Here is an 18,401-nt window from a genome sequence, read left to right as displayed (position 1 = left end):
ATTGGATGCCCATTTTTTTTTAATGATATGTACATTAGAAATGGCATTAATTTCTTGTTAAAAATTACATTCCTCCCTGAAACATACATGTTGAATGAAGCTTGATTACTCATCACAATTTGGAATTACATTTAGGTAAAAAAACACAAAACCTCCATTCCTTCTTTTTCATTTTTTTTTATCATTTCGACAGAAAATAAAATATGAAGAAATAATCTAATCACACTCCTTTCTAAAATTCAATGAGGCAACAGGATTCAGATATATATATTGATTCCTTTGGATTTCATCATATTTGAAAGTATTTCTGTTCAGTTTAGACTTTGTAGTCAGTTGATTAAATAATGTCATCAGAGTGCCCTAAGACTGAAACATCTAAAGCTTGATATCCTTCAGTAATCTTATAAAATCTTAACAGTGGATGACTAAATGGCTTTTTAGAGGGTACCGACATCCTGGAGATTAACAGGATAGCTTTCCCTTTTTGTGACACTTGCTGCTGCTACAGATGGCCTTTCAGTTTCCCTGTATCTTAATGGACATCAGAGCCAGCTTGGGAAACCAGGAGTGACATAGATTTGTTGTCTTTTCCTATAAGGCATGTAGATTCTTGGTAATCCTATATCACAGCCCGCCAAATGGCCTGGACTTGTTGTCTTTCATTAACCTCATATTTGTGGAAGTAATTTTGGATGCAGATTCCAACAGGTCGGGGAAAAGTAGAGCAGGCTCCTCTTCATGCTGCGTTCGGTATCAGGAACGTATTATTAAACCAGATGGGGGGAAACTCATTGAGATCCTGTGTGAGCTGATCTCAAGAGTGCATTTATTGCTCATTTAATGTATTTTTGGAATATTCTTGATTCATCTGTGACATTCATCCGCATGAGTCATTCATCCTTTGCCATTGGATGACATAGCTGTGTGTCACCCCTTTCGTCCCTGTCTAAGGAAGATATTAAATCACCACGCTTGGCCTGACTGTGCTCTCTCTCTCTCTCTCTGTAGACTGACGTCAGTACGCCTCGGCATGTACACTGTGGATTGGGATAGTCTGTATAGAGAGAAAGTGAGAGAGCGAGGAGCATTATTTAGCTTACTGTATTCACCCCTTCTTTCATCAAGTGTCCGTGTGTGCACCTTCCAAAGAAAGGGGTCTTGCTGCATTGTGTGACTGTGTCTCTTCCTTATTATCTCCAGCATGAGGTAGAGAGTGTTCGTGTGTGTCTATTTGGGAGTCTCCATTACTGTACGCAAATAAAGCATGTCGTGGATTGCCCTTGGCTCATGGATGTGCTCCGGCAGAAAAGGCGTCTTGACTAACTCAAATCTTCGTTAACGCCACCTCATTTCACATAGGAAGCATATTATGCACACATACCACATGCCTTTGGAATTCATGTTTGTCACTATGGAATTGCCTGCTTGATATGGATTCTTGAATTTATCACAGTGAAATCTCTAAGGGAACTTTCAGGAATATATTAATATACTTTGGATATATATATATTTGCCATAATGTTTCAGTGTACATATAGACATGATTACCAAAAGCCAACTAGGTGAGTAGATTGGGTAGTCGCTTTACTTTGTCCTATTGATATTTGGTGGAATGGCATAATTTATTACTGAATAAAAGCCTAATGCAATGGGATTTGTTTATTGCTCGCAAATGCACTGCATGTACATACATGTAGTGTATGTACCCCGGACATGGACGTTGTGATAATGTACATGTACGTATGTAGCATGCTGGGTACATCTTGGTGAAGTTTCTACATGCCTGTATGCAAGATCATTACCAAAACATAAGCAACATTAAGATGCCACAATGCCAAATATTCAAAAGTGAGAAATTTATGATTTTTTCCCTAGATACTACTGGTAAGTAACATGAAGGACAATATGTGTGATAATATTGAACAAAGACTTGGGGAAACAAATAATAGACTGTCATGCCTTTACATTAATTTCTTAATACTGCATATTTGTATATTCATCATTTGTTTCAAATCCTTTTGTTTTCAAAAACAAATATTACTGTAAAAGCTTTACATTTTGAACTTCTATCAAGCCTCCCAAGCCCAAAATACCATTGAAAGGAAAAAGAAATTTTGGTATAGTAAAATAAATCAACTTTCAATTTTGAAAGTCTGTGCATTACAAATTAATCACCTTTACAGTGTTTGACCTGCCACCCCCATAACCAACAAGTCGCCCGAAATTTGAGATTTTTATGGCATTTGAACTATCACAACCTAAGCTTTAAAGTGATATTTGTCAAAATTGATCAATAACTGCATATTATTAGTACCTGTACCAGATTGGATGAAGAAGAAATTTAGTGACAAATTCAAAGAATATTATTAAAGGAGAAAAGAAAGTTTGAAGTTTAGGGTTCATTCAAGCATGATACAGGGTTCCCAGCCCATCTGGAAAATCAGGGAAAATTATTTTACTTTTTTTCTAGTCAGGGAAAAATCAGGGAATTTGATTTTTAAAAAAATACCTCAAATCAGGGAAAAGTGCTTCAAATGAGGGAAAAATCAGGGAATTTGATCGGCCCAAAAGCGGAAAGCACAGTAGTCGGTCAGACTTCAATGAATGGTTACAGTGGTACTAATTAGTTTTACATTATCATTTTTTATACTGAAAATACATGTAATTCACTGCAACGACTGAGAAAACATGCGAAACTGGGAATGGGTTTAAATCGTTATTACAGAATGTTTAAACGTCATCAGGGAAAAATCAGGGGATTTGGTTTTCTTGAAAAAGCTGGTCACCCTGATGATATATGTGCACACTGCAATGTGGATGAAACTTCCATGCAGTCTGCGGAAATCTTGTGTCAAAGAATGCATCTCGTTTTTTTATTCAACTTTACAACTTGAAATTTTGAAAGTAGGAAGAAGAATGTTTTTTGAGGTAATTTTTAAATTTTGGCTTTTTGAAGAGAGAACTTTCCCTGGCGACTTACTCTTTGTTTTGAAGTGGCTGGTCATGTAGCAGGGCCGTCGCCAGGGGGGGTGCGGAGGGTGCGAACGCACCCCCCTTCAGAACCCAAAAATAAAAATAAAAAAAATAAAAAAAAAACATAAAAAAAAACAACAACAACAACAACCGGAGGAGGGGTAGGGATACTTGAGGGCTCTTTTGAAAAAGATCTGGCCGGCGGGCTATATAACTGCATGAAATTGAGTTAATACGTTGTTTTTTGTGTTTTTTTTTCATAAAAAGCACCCCCCCTAGAAAAAAGCTGGTGACGGCCCTGTGTAGAGGAATCACATTTCATGATCCATTTTCATGAACATCTGTACGTGTACATGCATGTGACTGTATGATATTGCTTTCTGCATATAACACTAGAGTGTAGGAATCTAAGTCTATACGATTTACCACATTGTTAATCAATGCACATAAAATGTCACAATATTAATGAATAATAATGAAATGAAAATTTAAAATCTCAAGTCAAAGAAATAAAGAAATGGAAAAAAAATGAATCATGGTAGGCCTTCTCTGCATTCATTGATCTTGTGGTCGAGTTGTACTTTTGTACATCCATGAACTGTAGGCCTACACATCAACAAAGATATGCAGAGTATTACAGTGGGTGTAGATGTGGTTTTTCCTAAATGTACTCTCACCTTTTCAAATGCTTCTTCTTCAATGGATTTGGGCAAATACATATTAATGTCTATGATTTTAAAAGAAGAAATACACAGGTGGCTGTAATTTACGGTTAAAAGAGAGATATTCTCTTCCATTTTTACAATTATTCTTGTGCAGACAGATATGCATGAAACATTGCACTGATATGATGAGATATGAATTTCTCGCAAATTGCAGAAGATGAATCAAACATAATCATGAACATGTATTGCAGTTAATATACACACTGTATTACACTATATTTGCCACTACTTCATGATATGGGAGCATTAAAATAAACGTTTGTTATGAGTAAATCACTTTCAATGATTCAACATCAATTCCAATCACTTTGAATAGATTCTGTAAAGATCCTCTGGGCCTCTTCCAGAATGAATATTTGTTTTATTTGCATGCCTATGTATATTCATTTATTATCATTATTATATTTTTCAGGGGGGGGAAGAAAGCTTTAATAATCAACACTACTGCTACCTTGTGAAAACATAAAACTCATAGACGAATTACAAGTTACATTTATTTTCTAATGAAGTGACAGATCGCAGCCGTCCACGTGTTAAAATCCATGGAACTTGATGATGTATATTAATGCCACAATGTCACTGCTTGTATTATGCAAATAATTATGATACTGCTTTATGTAGCGCATAACACTGCCCAAGTATGTTTACCGATATTTCATTAATCGACTATTTCCTGCATGACAGCATAACATTGTGTGTTCTTGAAATGGATTGTTTAACTTCATTCGGGATCTAAACATATTTTTATTCTTGCAGCTAATGCTTTCGTATTGCAAACCTGTAGATCAGACAGAAATCACCTCAGATTTTTAAGCCAGTTGCTTGCTTTATGCTGTGATATGACTAATGATAATGATAATAATAAAAATTATTTCGACATGCTTATATAGCGCATATCACTGCCATATGCATTCCTACTGTATGCGCTCGATTACTGTAGCCCTGCAGCCTTTTACAGTGCAGTGGCATTTCAAGAAATAGATTCCCGCCAGGTACCCAAAACCTCATCTGGGGTGAGTACAGGACAATGTTGACAATATCTTGGAGAAGAAAATTACGTCATGTCTTGGATTTGAACCCACAACCCTCTGTTTCAGAAGACTAATCCACTGGGCCACAACACTCCCTGATGACTACAGTCATAAGGGTCCATTATGGATGCTTAAAGTTAAACACTGTAGGCAATATGAAGGGAAATAAATAACTTTTGTTTACCAATTGTAGATGTGCATTGAATGATGCTTATGAAATAAAATTTTCAGGCTTTCCACTTGAAACCATGTAGGGCGGGCCCCATAGCTCAAATTTTTACAAACCTCCACAAGATTACCTAATCCCTTTTATGTTTACAGGAGTCAACGTGGCCGGCACTAGCTGGTGCCAATTCACGCCAATACAAAGCGGATGTAGTCCCTATTAGGTTGTTTCAAACTGCCTTGATCATAAGAATCCCCATTAAATTACGAAAACTTTTTTAGGCTAAAAAATACCCATTAATTATTCCTTCATTCACGACGCTATTATGTTGAGGGGACGTTATTGTCAATGGGTGTTTCATAAAGGTGTTCGTAAAGTTACGAATGACTTTACGCACGACTGGAACATGTTCTTAGGTCATAACTCAATTACACAGTGATATCACATACATGTAGCACAAGAAAGGATCACCAGTCGTGCGTAAAGTCGTTCATATCTTACGAACAGCTTCATGAAACACCCACCTGGTCATCTTTATCAAGTGAATGACAAAACTAGGTCCCCAATGAAAAAAGTGTTTCCATGTGTCCAATAAACAAGGGTATTGCGATGGCGGTAATTATCAGCTATTTGTTTTAATGTTATAATGTTGACTGTTTCATAGCTGATACATGCAAGTGACACCTTTAACAACAAAATATTCCATTGTGGTACCCACAAAGGTGTATTGTACATACATGTAGTACTTTGCAGTATACTATGGATGAAAAATTGCTACATTACAATATAAGATGATATGCTCATGTTAAACCATGCCTTTTTTTTTCATAGTTATTAAGAGTCATGTGATTCATCATAAATGTATATTAACAACATGAGAACATTGTGCATTCATGAGCAAAGTGGACGTGTATTCAAGCATGGAATGCTACCTTGCAGCGCAGACGTAATTTGCTTTACATTAGATATTAATGGAATCCCCTCGCACCCCTCTGAATTAGATTTGAAAGTCTAATCAGTGTTCACCTAGTCATACACTTGGGCCGTGACTCAGTAGTACTTGCGGAGTGAATAATTAGTTATCATTTGTTATGTGCAGACGGTGCAGACAATATCAACCTCCTTCCTTTGCAGTGTCTTTAAAAATTCATTGATCAACTCTTCGGGGATTATATACTTTTAATATCCAAAACAGTCTTGAATCACCCTGTGATGATCCATTCATTTCTTGTTTGCCAGCTCATTAGTTTACATTTAGAATTCCTAGCCCCAACAAAAAAAGCAAGATGATGGAGAAATAATGTAAGCTTGTGTAGAGTACGTATATAATACTACCCCCCCCCCCAAAAAAAAAGAGCATTATCGTTTGAGCCAAAAATTGTATAAAGCTCACATAATGTATGATTTCAAATCTCTGCCCCTAAACAACAAAAAAAAGCAGGATGAATGAAAGTAAATTAGGGCCATTCTTGGTCATGTACTGTATGACAGAAATTATGACAAATCATGACATGAAGTTATAAACCTAAAATTGAATAGAGACTTATAACTGATTATGATGAATTTGGAAGTTTAATTTGAAGTTCTAAGGAATTTCAAAATGAAATAAAACTTTCAAAATCATGCTTCTGTGTGAAGTCACACACATGGCCCACTTCTTTTGACATCTGACCTTGAATCTGTATATATTGGAGACAGCAAAAGATATTTCCAAATGATAACTGACAATAAAACATGTTAATGGAAAAACCTTTGAATTATTAAATCTCGAATTTTTTCTAGATTTATTATTATAAATTGAAGTCAAGATTTGTCAAAATTTTGGTCATACTATGACCAAGACTGGTCTATTACAGCTCTACTCTCTTGATATCAAGCACCTGTCCCCTAATGCCAAGCCAATATGATTTCATAGTTTATAATTTCGAGCACCTTCAAAAAAGCAAGAGGACTTGGAAGAGTTATATATTTATTTACGAGATTTTGAAATTGTTTTCTTTATATAACTTTCTTTCTAACTAAAGAACTTTAAGGCAAAATTCCATACTGATGGTATATCAATAAAAATGAAAAAAAAAATGTGTGCAGAAGTCAACTTTCAAAAGAGATCCAAATTTTAATAGTGATGATTCTATCTCGATACCCAACAAACTGAGTTACTCTGGTACATAATAATGGGGCCATCTACGTAAAAAAAACCCTCATTATTTTGGTTCATGTGCTTTTAAGAAAAAAAATTCTATCAAAAGGACTTTGAAGTTTGTCATTGATAGTTAGGTACATGTACCCTGAGCCTGATCATTTTGTAATGGACATTTATACACAAATTTTGAAAGCTTGAAGGCCTATAAAATATTGGCAATGAGATGAATTGTTTCCTTTCATATTTTATTTTGAAGGGTACCGCTGAAAGTGCACATGGTTACCGACTTTAATAAAAAGAACCCATTAAATATTCAACGTCGGGGACGGGTGGGATAGAAACAAGTTTATTTATTTTTTTTAAAGTTCAGATATGGAGCCTAAAGGTATAAATTACATGAGTACCATTGACAATATGATTCCTGTATTATCCATTGGCATAAATGTATAGTTATATAAACCTTATGAATGGCTGGTGGGCTATTAAAACATTGCATCTCAAAGTAAGGCCAGTTTTATAAAGCTGTTCGTAACTTAAGAGCGACTTTGACTGTTGATCCATTCTTGTGGTACATGTAAATGATGTTCACCATTAAATTTTCATCTGTCATTATTTAGCGCGTAAGAAAGGTTCACCGGTCATTCTTAAAGTCTCTCTTAACTTAATACAAACAGCTGTATGAAACACCCACCACCTCAGGGAAAACTCTTAATAAAGTTCATCTATATGAGTTATGACATGTCAAGGTGGCAACCTTCTTTTGTGTAGGAAGTGTTCTCTATGGAAATTAGGAGACTATTTTCAAATTTTTTTTCAATGATGTCTGTTTAATTGTCATCAGAGATTTGAAGGACTTAAAGTTTTGGAGGATGGATAACAGAGAGAAGAAGAGAGAGAAGGAAGAGATCATTGGGAAATGGAAATGGAAGTACATGTATTATGATCTGTATAAAGCTTCTGTTCTGTCTCCCCATTATAATTCCTTATTCTTTCCTTCATATTTTTAAATCCTTCCAGATTCTCTACAACGTTCTTCTCTGACACCAGATGTTTAAGATATTCATCTCGTGTTCTTGGCTTGTAGTTGGGGGGCATGCTGTGCATTTAACGACGTTCTAATTGCACGCCCATTTCATGCGCCTGCACCGAAATCAGGACAATTAGCATTTAAAATGGGACGGGATTGAACTCTGATTACTGGTGATTTGTAGATGGGGAAGGGGAAAGTGGCGGCTCCTTAAAGCCGATGTGAAAAGTCGGGTAAACAATACGCCGAGGTGACGTTTGACAGTGTAAACAGCACAAGTCGGCCCAACATTTTTGGTCTTATCATTTTTCATTGTCAAGGGTATTTGGGCAAGCTTGTAAAGGGGAAAGTTGAAAACCTGTCAGGTTTCTCAGACAGGAAGCACCTACAAAGCCTAGGGATGTTTGTACCTGGCATTTGGGTTTTCCAGAGAACACATTTTTTATTGATGAATATTTGAAGTTTCAGGCTTCTATCATCATGGATGCGCAATAAATTGATTTTGATCAATGTTGATGGGGGCTTCGTGGTCTAGTGGGGGTGTGTGTTCGATTCCAGACTCCCAGCCATGTTGTGTTTTTCTTCAGCAAGAAATTCACTCACATTGTACTGCACACGACCCAGGTGAGGTGATTTGGTAGTGGGTGGAATGTATTCCTTCAATAATTTAGCACCTATGCGGCGGCTCAGCTACAGCCGGAATAATATAACAAGTGTCAAGCGCAGAAGAGTATGCAATTATATTATTATTTTGCATTATGAATCAAGGCCTGTCTTCATTTTACATCAGGCTGAATTTAACTTTTAACATCCTGATCAGAAAAAAAAACATTGGTATCATGTATGCATGGATGAATGAGTACATGGAAAAATGTGCCTTCAAAAAACCCCAAAATTTTACATACGTGATTTCTCCTCCAGATCTTAATCATACACTGAATTATGAAAATATGAAAATTACAGCTCCCAACCATCCCTTTCCTACCACATGTTATTAGCAATGAAGATTAGTAATGCCTTGGCATGGAGAACCGGAGTATATTGCAAAATTTAGACTTGATTTCTATCAATAATAATTTATACCTCTTTATTCTACATTATTATCCTGTGTAGGATTAGGAAATATTGAATTATTAAGAGGAAGAAAGATAGATAGACAAGAACAGAAATGTAGAAGAGAGAGTGAGAGAAATGAATAAAATTAATGCTCCTGACTTTGTTGACAAGTAATATTACACCCTTGTGAAAATGTGAATACCTCTTGAATATGTAGGTTCGAGGTGAGAATTCCTCTAGCTGTCAAGCCTGCATCATCTCGAAGGTCCAGGAGGGGTTGGGAAATTAGACGTGATATTTCTGTTTGCGTTCCGCAGATGATTGATTAGAATAGAACAATGCCTATTTACCTTCCTGTCAATCCATCCGCAGAGGTTGCCTCCATGATCCTTCGAATTCCGCGGTGTTCCACCTGTATTTTTGTTTTTGGATTGATTGTGAAAATTCCCTCTTTGATTATCCATTGATTGGTTGCTGTTTTCCTAGTGTGATGCAGAGTTCTACATGTAGTATTCCATATTGCAGTAGATATGATTAGAGCCTTGTTGTAATGCATTGGTTATTGGTTGATTATATGGATGACTTTCATGATTGGTTGTAATAGATAATGATCATTATGTGCATAAAATCACAAAGCTTTATGTTAGTGGCCCAGGGGTTTTTCAGATATAGTTTTTAAAACATCTCCACCCTTGCTTTTAAAATAAACTGTTGCCTTTGAATTATATGTCAGAAATAAATCAATTGTAATATTATGAGTTACACCTTGCTTGTTCAAGTAATACAGAAAATATTTACGTTCTGGTTCCATATTCCATTTATGTATTTTCTTTGAAGAAATGTATCCCCCACTTGCAGTTGAGACTGTCAAAAGTGTAACTGCTTTTCTTTAGGAAAGTAAAGCAAAATTTGATTGTAGATTGACATAAATCTTTGCCCAAATACTGATTTTTTTTTGATGAAAATTGCACAAGGACAATTAGTGAGCTATGAGTAAAGAAAAAAAAGAGTGTAATATTGAAGTTAGATTTTTTAAAGTCTACCTTTGGCATGAAGACTATTTGGTATGATACCAACTATAAAGTAGAGTTTGTGTTAAGGCTAGTGAATTTTCTGTACCAATTGTACAGTATGTAAACTTTTGACCTCAACTACATGCTATTTGGGGAGAGTATGATGGTTGTCATCCCCTTTCATCTCTATACTTGCAATTCTGAGATATTTCTTTATTGGTGAACTTGAATAGTTTTCTGTTGAGGATCTATTGATGTTAGAAAACGTTGAGAGTTACCTTGGGCCTATCAGCTGCCATACGTCATCCTCACATTAATAGGCTCCTTGTCAAGGATGGTATTGGAAATTGATTCCCCTCCCATGGCTTTCTATTATTTTGTCAAAGGGCAAGCGCCAAAGTATAAATATGGCATGTTTTGAAATTCACACTTGGGGATGCAGATGTTTGTACGTGTAGGAAAGGTCAGGTTTGACCTTTAATTAAGAATCAACACTCTTGTATCACATTCACTTGAACAATAATATTGCATTGAGGTGTTTGAAATTGATTAAAGCGGTTAGAATCCTCCAATGAGCTTAATCACACTTTGAATTTCATGTCATTATCAAATATTTCTGTGTAAAATATGCTTGTTAATGAGGTTTGTCAGATGTGTATCAATCAGATATGATTGTTTACATCTGGGACCAACCTTTAACGTTACCATCCGACAGACGTGACTAGGGCTCGAACCTTTAACCTCTGCATCACAGTGGGGTGAAGATTAAATAAATGTGGAATGAATAATCTAAAGAGTGCATTCTAGCAGCACAAGACTTTGCATTGCATTGTGCGTTACTATATCGGTGATTTAAACCAAATAAAAACTGATAATATCTGGTGGCTGTTTCTGTTTGTAAAGTGACTTTATGCAAGACTGGTGATCCTTGCTTGGGAGCTACCATGACACCAATGGAATATAGGGTGTACAGTACGGGTAACCACTTGTTTGTCAAGTCATGAGTAACTTATGTACAGCTTTCTAAAATGTTCCGCTCATATTTTCTCTATAGGCAGTGCTGCACCATCCCGAGTTTGCTCAATCTTGAGATTTTAGCCCGATCGGCACTCTTCGCGATTATTCTTGAGATTCAAGAAACCCTGTCTCCACCATCGCAAGAAGAGCGATTCCTGCTTGAGCAAGGCATCGATGCATTATGGTCTTACGCCGTGAATAAATAATCCCGAGTGCGTCTGCACCTACGAATTAGCGCGATAATTCGTAAAATAGAGCACTATTTTGAAAATAATCCCAAGTTGACTTGGGATTGCAATCTCGAGATTAATCCTACGAACTAGCGCGATAATTGCGTCTTCATTGCAAATAATCTCGAGATTGTTCATATCGGGATAATTTGCCAGTTCAGAAATAGTGTGCTAATTTGAAAACTCGGGATGGTGCAGATGGCCGTTTTGGGTAATCTACCCTGGGCTCCGTAACACAAAGATAAGTGATCAATATCGATGTTATAAGCGCATTAGGTCTAAAATACTGACCAGGGACCATTCAGTGTGGTTCTTTCATATCTCTACTCCATCAAAGAATATCACATATTTTCACCAGTGTGAAAGCAAGGTAACTTGCCATATCTCTGAAAGCAACCTGTGACGGCAAATTTTGAAAGAAGTCTCCCTTTTTATGAGATTGATTTTACCTACAGTAATGATTATTGTCATGCCTGTGCGGTGATATGAACTTGTATCTCATTTAAAGTTTCAATGTATTTAAAAGAAATGATATAGGTTTTCTTTTTTACTACTAAATATAAAGCCACCAGTAAAGTGGTTGCAATTGCATTATTGGTGCTTAACTGATAATGTTATGATATCCTTGAATTTGACTTTCGGATGTTGCAACGTTTCTATCAATGTCTTATCTGACACAAATATTAATCATAAGATATCGTATTTTTTGTTTTTCTGCAGGTGTGCTGTCTCCATGATGGCACGGAGGGAGCAGTCTCAGTTTGACGATGCTCTGGAGGACGTGGAGAGTGATTTGCTGAATCCAAAGACCCATTCCTCATCAGGACCAACCCCATACATCCAGCGCAATGGCCACCTGTCGTCCAGGAGAGAGATGGAAGAACCACAGCACGACGGCACCAACGGAGAGCTTCCAGAGTCAGATACAGCCGAAGAGGAGGTCCAAGAGGAGAGGACAGAGGATGAATGGATTGGCCGTCATGAGGATGCAGATGAAGCAAGGATAGAGCATAAGAAACCACTGTCCCCTGAGGAGGATGGGCAGGATGAGTATGGGGACACCTTCTTTATTGATCAAGGCGACACCAGTATACAGGGCATGGGATATGGGTCATCGTATCAGTACTCGGAAGGAGACGATGGTACAAGGGAAGGAACCGAGGATAGCGGGCAGGGACAGATCAGAGATGATCTGACTGAAAGCGATAAGGACAAAGACTACCTTGATGATGTGACCCAGGATAACAGGGGTGTCGTTTATGATCGCGATGATCAGTATGAAGATAGCGGTGTGGTGGACGATAATGGTATGACGGATGGTGAAAGTGGCATGCAGGGGTACGAAGCAGAAGAAGACAATGCTGAAGGTGAAGATAGATTTGAGGAGGTGGACATCAGGTATGGTTACATGGATGGTGGCTATGTGACAGAGAGACAGACCTATTCAGAGAGTCACCAATATGTAGAAGATAATCCTGCTTACAATGGGAGTGAACAGGACTATGAAGTTGATCAAGAATTTAGGGAAAAGGGTGCATCTTTTCAAGAATACACAGAGTCTGACTTGCCAGACCATATTTCGGCCTCAGGTGATAAGTCCATTGAGGAATCGAGGGAGGATGAGAAGTACGAGCATGAAGGAAATAGTAAGGAACATATTGATCAATTCAGTGATTCTGAAAAGTTAAGACTTGGTGAACATTCCCCAATGACAAGTGATTATGTTATTGTTGATAGGGATACTCTTGCCCCAGAGGAAAACTTGAGATATGCAGCCAGTGATTCTGCAGAAGCCGATCAGGAAGAGCAGCAACCCATCCAACAGGAAGACTATGATCATGGGAATACAGGTTTAGATGATAAAAAATCAGAGTTTATGACACTTGATATGTTACAGGACAGACTGAGGAACCAAAGGGGCGAGTCAAAACTTCATCCCTTAAGATTTGATGATCGAGTGGAGAATAGGGATTCTGGCATGACAGTGCCCAGTAGCCAAGATAGGTTGAAAACTGATCACGAGAAGAGTATAAAGGGACAAGGACAGCTTAGAAAAAGTCCACAGCCTGCTAGTAGTCCTGTCAGAGACACTAAGGAATCTCGCAATAAAGTCCCTCGTAGGCCTGCTCCAGGGGCTGCCCAGAGTGTACAGAGGATCCCTGCAGCAGTGCCAAGCAGTAATGTAGTCCATCAAAGTCCAAGGGACATTGCTCCAGTGCCTCACCATAAGGCCCCATCACCGGGCAGGCATGGAGTCGAAAATGAAAGAGGTACTATAGGCAAAGGGGAAACCACCTCTCAAAGAAGCTCTCGTCCAACGGTAAAGGCTTCTAGGGAAGGAGGAGGCATGCAGGAGAGCAGGGTTAAGACAGACAGTTCAAAAAGGATAACAGGTGGTGAGAAGCAAAGGAGTATGCCTCTCCCTGGTGGTGCCCAACCAGTATCAGTACTCAAATCACGATTAAGGGAAGAATTAAGAGAAATGTATGAAATTGAAAAGAATCTAGCTTCCACTTCGATACAGCCAGAAATGGACAGAACTCATAATATCAATCCAAAGAAGACAGGCAGAGGAATGGAAAGCCAAAGAGATGGCTCATTGTCCAACAGGCACAATGCAGAATATGCATCTGTCTCTTCTTTAAGCTCATCTGGATCTGCAAAACAGACTAGTCCAACGCACAGAATGAAGCACAGTCAAGAACCTCTTCCGACCAGGGAAATGTCAAGAAGTTCCAGTTCTTCTCCTGAGAAGATGAGATCATCAAGACCTGGCCAAAGAGAACAACCCAGGAATAACTCAAATGCTAACCATCTTGACCTTGATGCTGTGGTAAGAAGGTCAAGACCAAACACCAGACAACATGATCCAAGTAAGAGATATTCCTATGAAATTGAAGAGAAATCAGATGCTACATCTGGAGAGGTTGTGTTTGACGACATTGCAGAGTGTGGAGCCTACCTAGACGAGAAAGATTCCAAACCAAGTCCAATCAAGATAAAGAACAGGCAAGGAAAGAGTCCTTCTGATGATGTTGATGAATTTGGAGCACGTAGAAGAAGAAATAGCTATGAACTTGCAAATCGCAGTTCCAGTGAAGATGAGGAAAATGAAGCAGAGGTGAACCAGAAGACAAACAACAAAGATGAGCTAGGTTTATTAGGATCCCAAGGTGGTAATCTATTAGGGAGTGGGCCAAGAGGACCAGGCATGAATAGCAGTCTCTTGTCCCAGCTTGCTGAGAGGGAGTTAGCTAACTTGAGAAATTCATACAAGAAACCTCAAGAAGAGCCGCAAGAGAGGCCCCAGGAATCACAGTCTACAGCATCTGACACATCCAGTACATCATCTTCCACCCATCATGAAAGTAAACCACCCCTTCCCAAACTAAGCCCCATGGAATATGATGCTGTTGGATTTCGTCTGGCAGGTCATGCCGGTATTGGTGAGAGTACCCTCAACTTGAGTGCCACCCAACCCCAACAGTCCCATGTCGAGGCAGACCAGTTTTCAGATGCAGAGGAGGATGGCAGTGAGCCTGTATACCAACAACAAAGGCCAAATACCACAATCACACCTAGTCATTCCTATGAGCAAGATTATTCCTCACCAATGTATAGGAAAAGACCTCTTGAAGACTACTACCAGAAGACCTCTCCTGTTTCACCTGAACAGTATGGCCAGCAGCAGCCTGATGCTACGCCTACAGAACAAGTAGATGTTGATGCTGCCATGAAAGAAATACACAGTACACTCAGCAAATCAAAGTTAATGAAGGCACCATCATTCTACACTCCGGAGGAGATACCAGTTTGGATAAGGCAACCAGATGCTGCTAGGAGATATGAAGAGGATCAGAAGAAATCAAGAGTCCTTGAAGACAGGAGAAGACGGTAAGATTTTTTTTATGTTGAAAATCTTCTTGCCCACTATAGGTTATTGCCCGATACTTGATGCATAAAGTTTGTTCGTACAATAACTAAAGAACCGCTTTGGTGGAACTTCAGCCCAGATCCAAGTATACTTGTATAAGTTCTAATTGTCTAAGATTACAGATATGACAGATCATGTCCAAAAATGTCTCATGTTTGGAGTGATAGTGATATATGATTTGGGAGTCGTAAGGTCAAAATCATAAGTGTGTGGGTCATTGTCACATCAGTAGATAAATCATAATTCAATGTGGTTCATGAATCTGTCTGGAAGTATGAATGGGAGGGAACATCTGACAGGATAATGAAAGCTTTGAAAAGTTTACAAGTTAAGCATGAAATATTTTCTTTAAATTATAAATTTTGGCAATGCAGTTGAGAATAACTTTTGGAAGTTCTTGATGAAGTGATGGACAATTATATGTAGGTGGAACTTTTCTACTTGAATTCTAGAAACTTTCAAATTCAAACCTTGTTTACTGTTGAATTGCTCCTTTTGTTCACCCTCATACTGAAGTACCTGAGAAGGTAATCATCCATGTGAAAGAATAGGATTCTGGAGCAGGAGTGTGCCATTTAATGTGGCTTTAAATCAACTTGAAAACCATTGGCATCGCATTCTTGTCAAATATATCCCTTATCAATATAACTAATTGTCAAGATGGGTTTATAATCTAATGCTTCTAGCCTCAACAACCAAGGAAAGCAAATAGGTAATCTGACATTTTGCTGGTTGCTTTATCCTCACTGCATGCATTAGGAACGAGGAGATGCGTCGCAGCCATGTCCAACAGCGGCAGGAATACATGAAGCGTCGTGATCCGCAGTGCTATGTCAGGAATGAGGAAGAAGAGGATGGAGAAGACGAAGACAAAGGACTCATGTCGGAACCTGATCAGAAGATGGTGGCGCCAGACTACACAAACAGGCAGCGACCCAAAGAACCAGAGACTATGCGGGTGAGCGTCAAGAAAATATATAATCGACGAGTTGTTAAAACCCTGTATTAAACAAATCAAATATTTTGAGGACAGTTCAGAAATAGCTGACTGCTGTATTTTAGAATTACGGCAAATCATGGCAATGTTGTAATGTCCAATCACAGATTCCTAATTTCTGTAAAGAACTCTTCGTTTTGAGGCAAAATGAGGTTACCTCTTATGCCATGACTAACAAATCAGAGCAGTTTTTAAGCTGGTGTGCTTCAAGTTAAAATAAAGATAAGAAACATAGGTACTGAAATCCAGCTATAAGTTTAACAAAGCTTAGTAGTGTTTCTCAGACAAGGAATCAATGAACAGTCATTATGTCAACCATTCATGAAATGGAGTCCTATTAAACATGTAACAGATTTTAGATAAATCTTCTATCATCAAAGAAACAATTATTTTAACATCTTACTTTCTCTGTACATTCAGTCTTGGACCAGAGTATTATGACTCCCCCAATTAGGGTTATGGGGGGGGGGGGTGAACAAGGGATTTACACATCATTTACATGTACTGTGACATTTCCAACACAACTTCAATATAGCCAGGAAAAGACATCACAGTTTTCACCATCCCACACTGCTGTAGGTGGTATGATAAGGTGATCTATATGAAAGTAAATAGGAAGCATCTTTTTAAATGTGACATTTTCATGTTTATGGATACGACAAGTCATTTTCTTTCAGGTTATTCCCAGATTATCTCAAATTGATGTAAATGTATGAATGGAATGAGATGCCTTCAGAATCTATCCATATTTTTCTTTTCATTTCCATTTTAAAGGCTCCTGATTTACCTCCCACGACCGGTAAAATAAGAGAAGGTAAGTTACTGATTATTGATGTCAGTTCTACTCATATGAGGCTTTAATGAAAAGCATAAACTTCAATAATAATTGGGCATTTTATTTTTTCTCTTCAAATTCAGTTTGCTTGAAAGTATAACCATTAATTTTATTTATATGTGACATGCATGTGTTTGTATGCTTGAGTTTAGTTTTACAGATTTAATATCCCATACTTTTAAATTAATGGTATATTATTTCATTACTTCCATATGAATTTGTTTTCATGTTTTCCAACAAAAAAGTCATTGTTTCTGTTTTTGAAATTTGCATAAAAGTAACAAAATAACCGCAAGTTTTCACTATTTTATCCGCAACACGTTAATAACACTTGCCCGTTATTTTGTGTTTACAAAGTACTGATGTGATAACAATTGTTTTAGAGAACTTGTTTCGATGGATAGTGATAAAAATCACCACAGTTAACATTTGGTGGGAAATATAATGGGGACTAGAAATGCGACTGCACGAATTTGGCCCTATTCCAATCTGGTCAGGGGCCCACTGCAGAAAGAGCCAAAAAATCAATCGCAAGTCCCAAATGCGTGCTGTTGATTGGTTGAAATTCAAGTTGCGCATGATTTTTAGAGTTGCGATTGATTGCAACTCTTTCTGCAACGGGCCCCTGGTTCCAAACAGATATGAACCCGGGGCCCGTAACACAAAGCTTAGCAACCATCAGAGAACATTTTTTATGATTGATGGCATTGACTACAATGTGCAATTAATTGTAAAAATCAAGGGTATGATCAATCGCTAACCTTTCTGTAATGGGCCCCAGGTCAATTTATACTGATTTCAGTGGGATTAATGAGTCCTTCACTTGGCCATACTTTGGGCCAGAATGAACCGATTCACGTCAAATTCGGCGTGTGGATGTATTTCATCAATCACAACCAAGAAATTGCCCTGAAAATACTGAAATGTTAAACATAAAAAATGATGATGTCATTCTTACAAACTCTATATGTCAAAGGGCATTATTTGGAATAAAACTGTTTGCATTAATTAAGTATCCCATGCAAATGTAAATCCTCATGCATGTTATGAGATGATTTGCTGGTTATTGCTAATCCAATTATTGATTTTTAAATGGGAATTTGAAAGGAGACAGAAAAAAATTAATATACAGTATGAACTTTGTCGTAGGAATTATTTCCCATTGTGTTTTATATTTGACATCTTTCACACCTTCTTTTGCAGTTGGCATATTCTTTTTATGAATATCCTAGCACTAAAGTGAACTGAAACTTT

At 37.8% G+C, this 18,401-nt stretch overlaps 1 protein-coding gene across 1 annotated transcript; it reads left to right on the top strand.

Moving 5' to 3' along the window:
* The first annotated feature begins 1,141 nt into the window (after positions 1 to 1,141).
* On the top strand, positions 1,142 to 17,507 carry LOC121415663 (apoptotic chromatin condensation inducer in the nucleus-like). The gene is made up of 4 exons (XM_041608964.1): positions 1,142 to 1,562; positions 12,102 to 15,275; positions 16,075 to 16,273; positions 17,087 to 17,507. Exons 1-4 carry the CDS (start codon positions 1,519 to 1,521, stop codon positions 17,171 to 17,173), a joined length of 3,504 nt encoding a protein of 1,167 aa, XP_041464898.1. The 5' UTR covers positions 1,142 to 1,518; the 3' UTR covers positions 17,174 to 17,507.
* The last annotated feature ends 894 nt before the right edge of the window (positions 17,508 to 18,401 follow it).

Source organism: Lytechinus variegatus, chromosome 5 (genome assembly GCF_018143015.1).
Source record: "Lytechinus variegatus isolate NC3 chromosome 5, Lvar_3.0, whole genome shotgun sequence".
Taxonomy (NCBI): domain Eukaryota; kingdom Metazoa; phylum Echinodermata; class Echinoidea; order Temnopleuroida; family Toxopneustidae; genus Lytechinus; species Lytechinus variegatus.
This window is presented reverse-complemented; position numbering and strand designations above follow the sequence as displayed.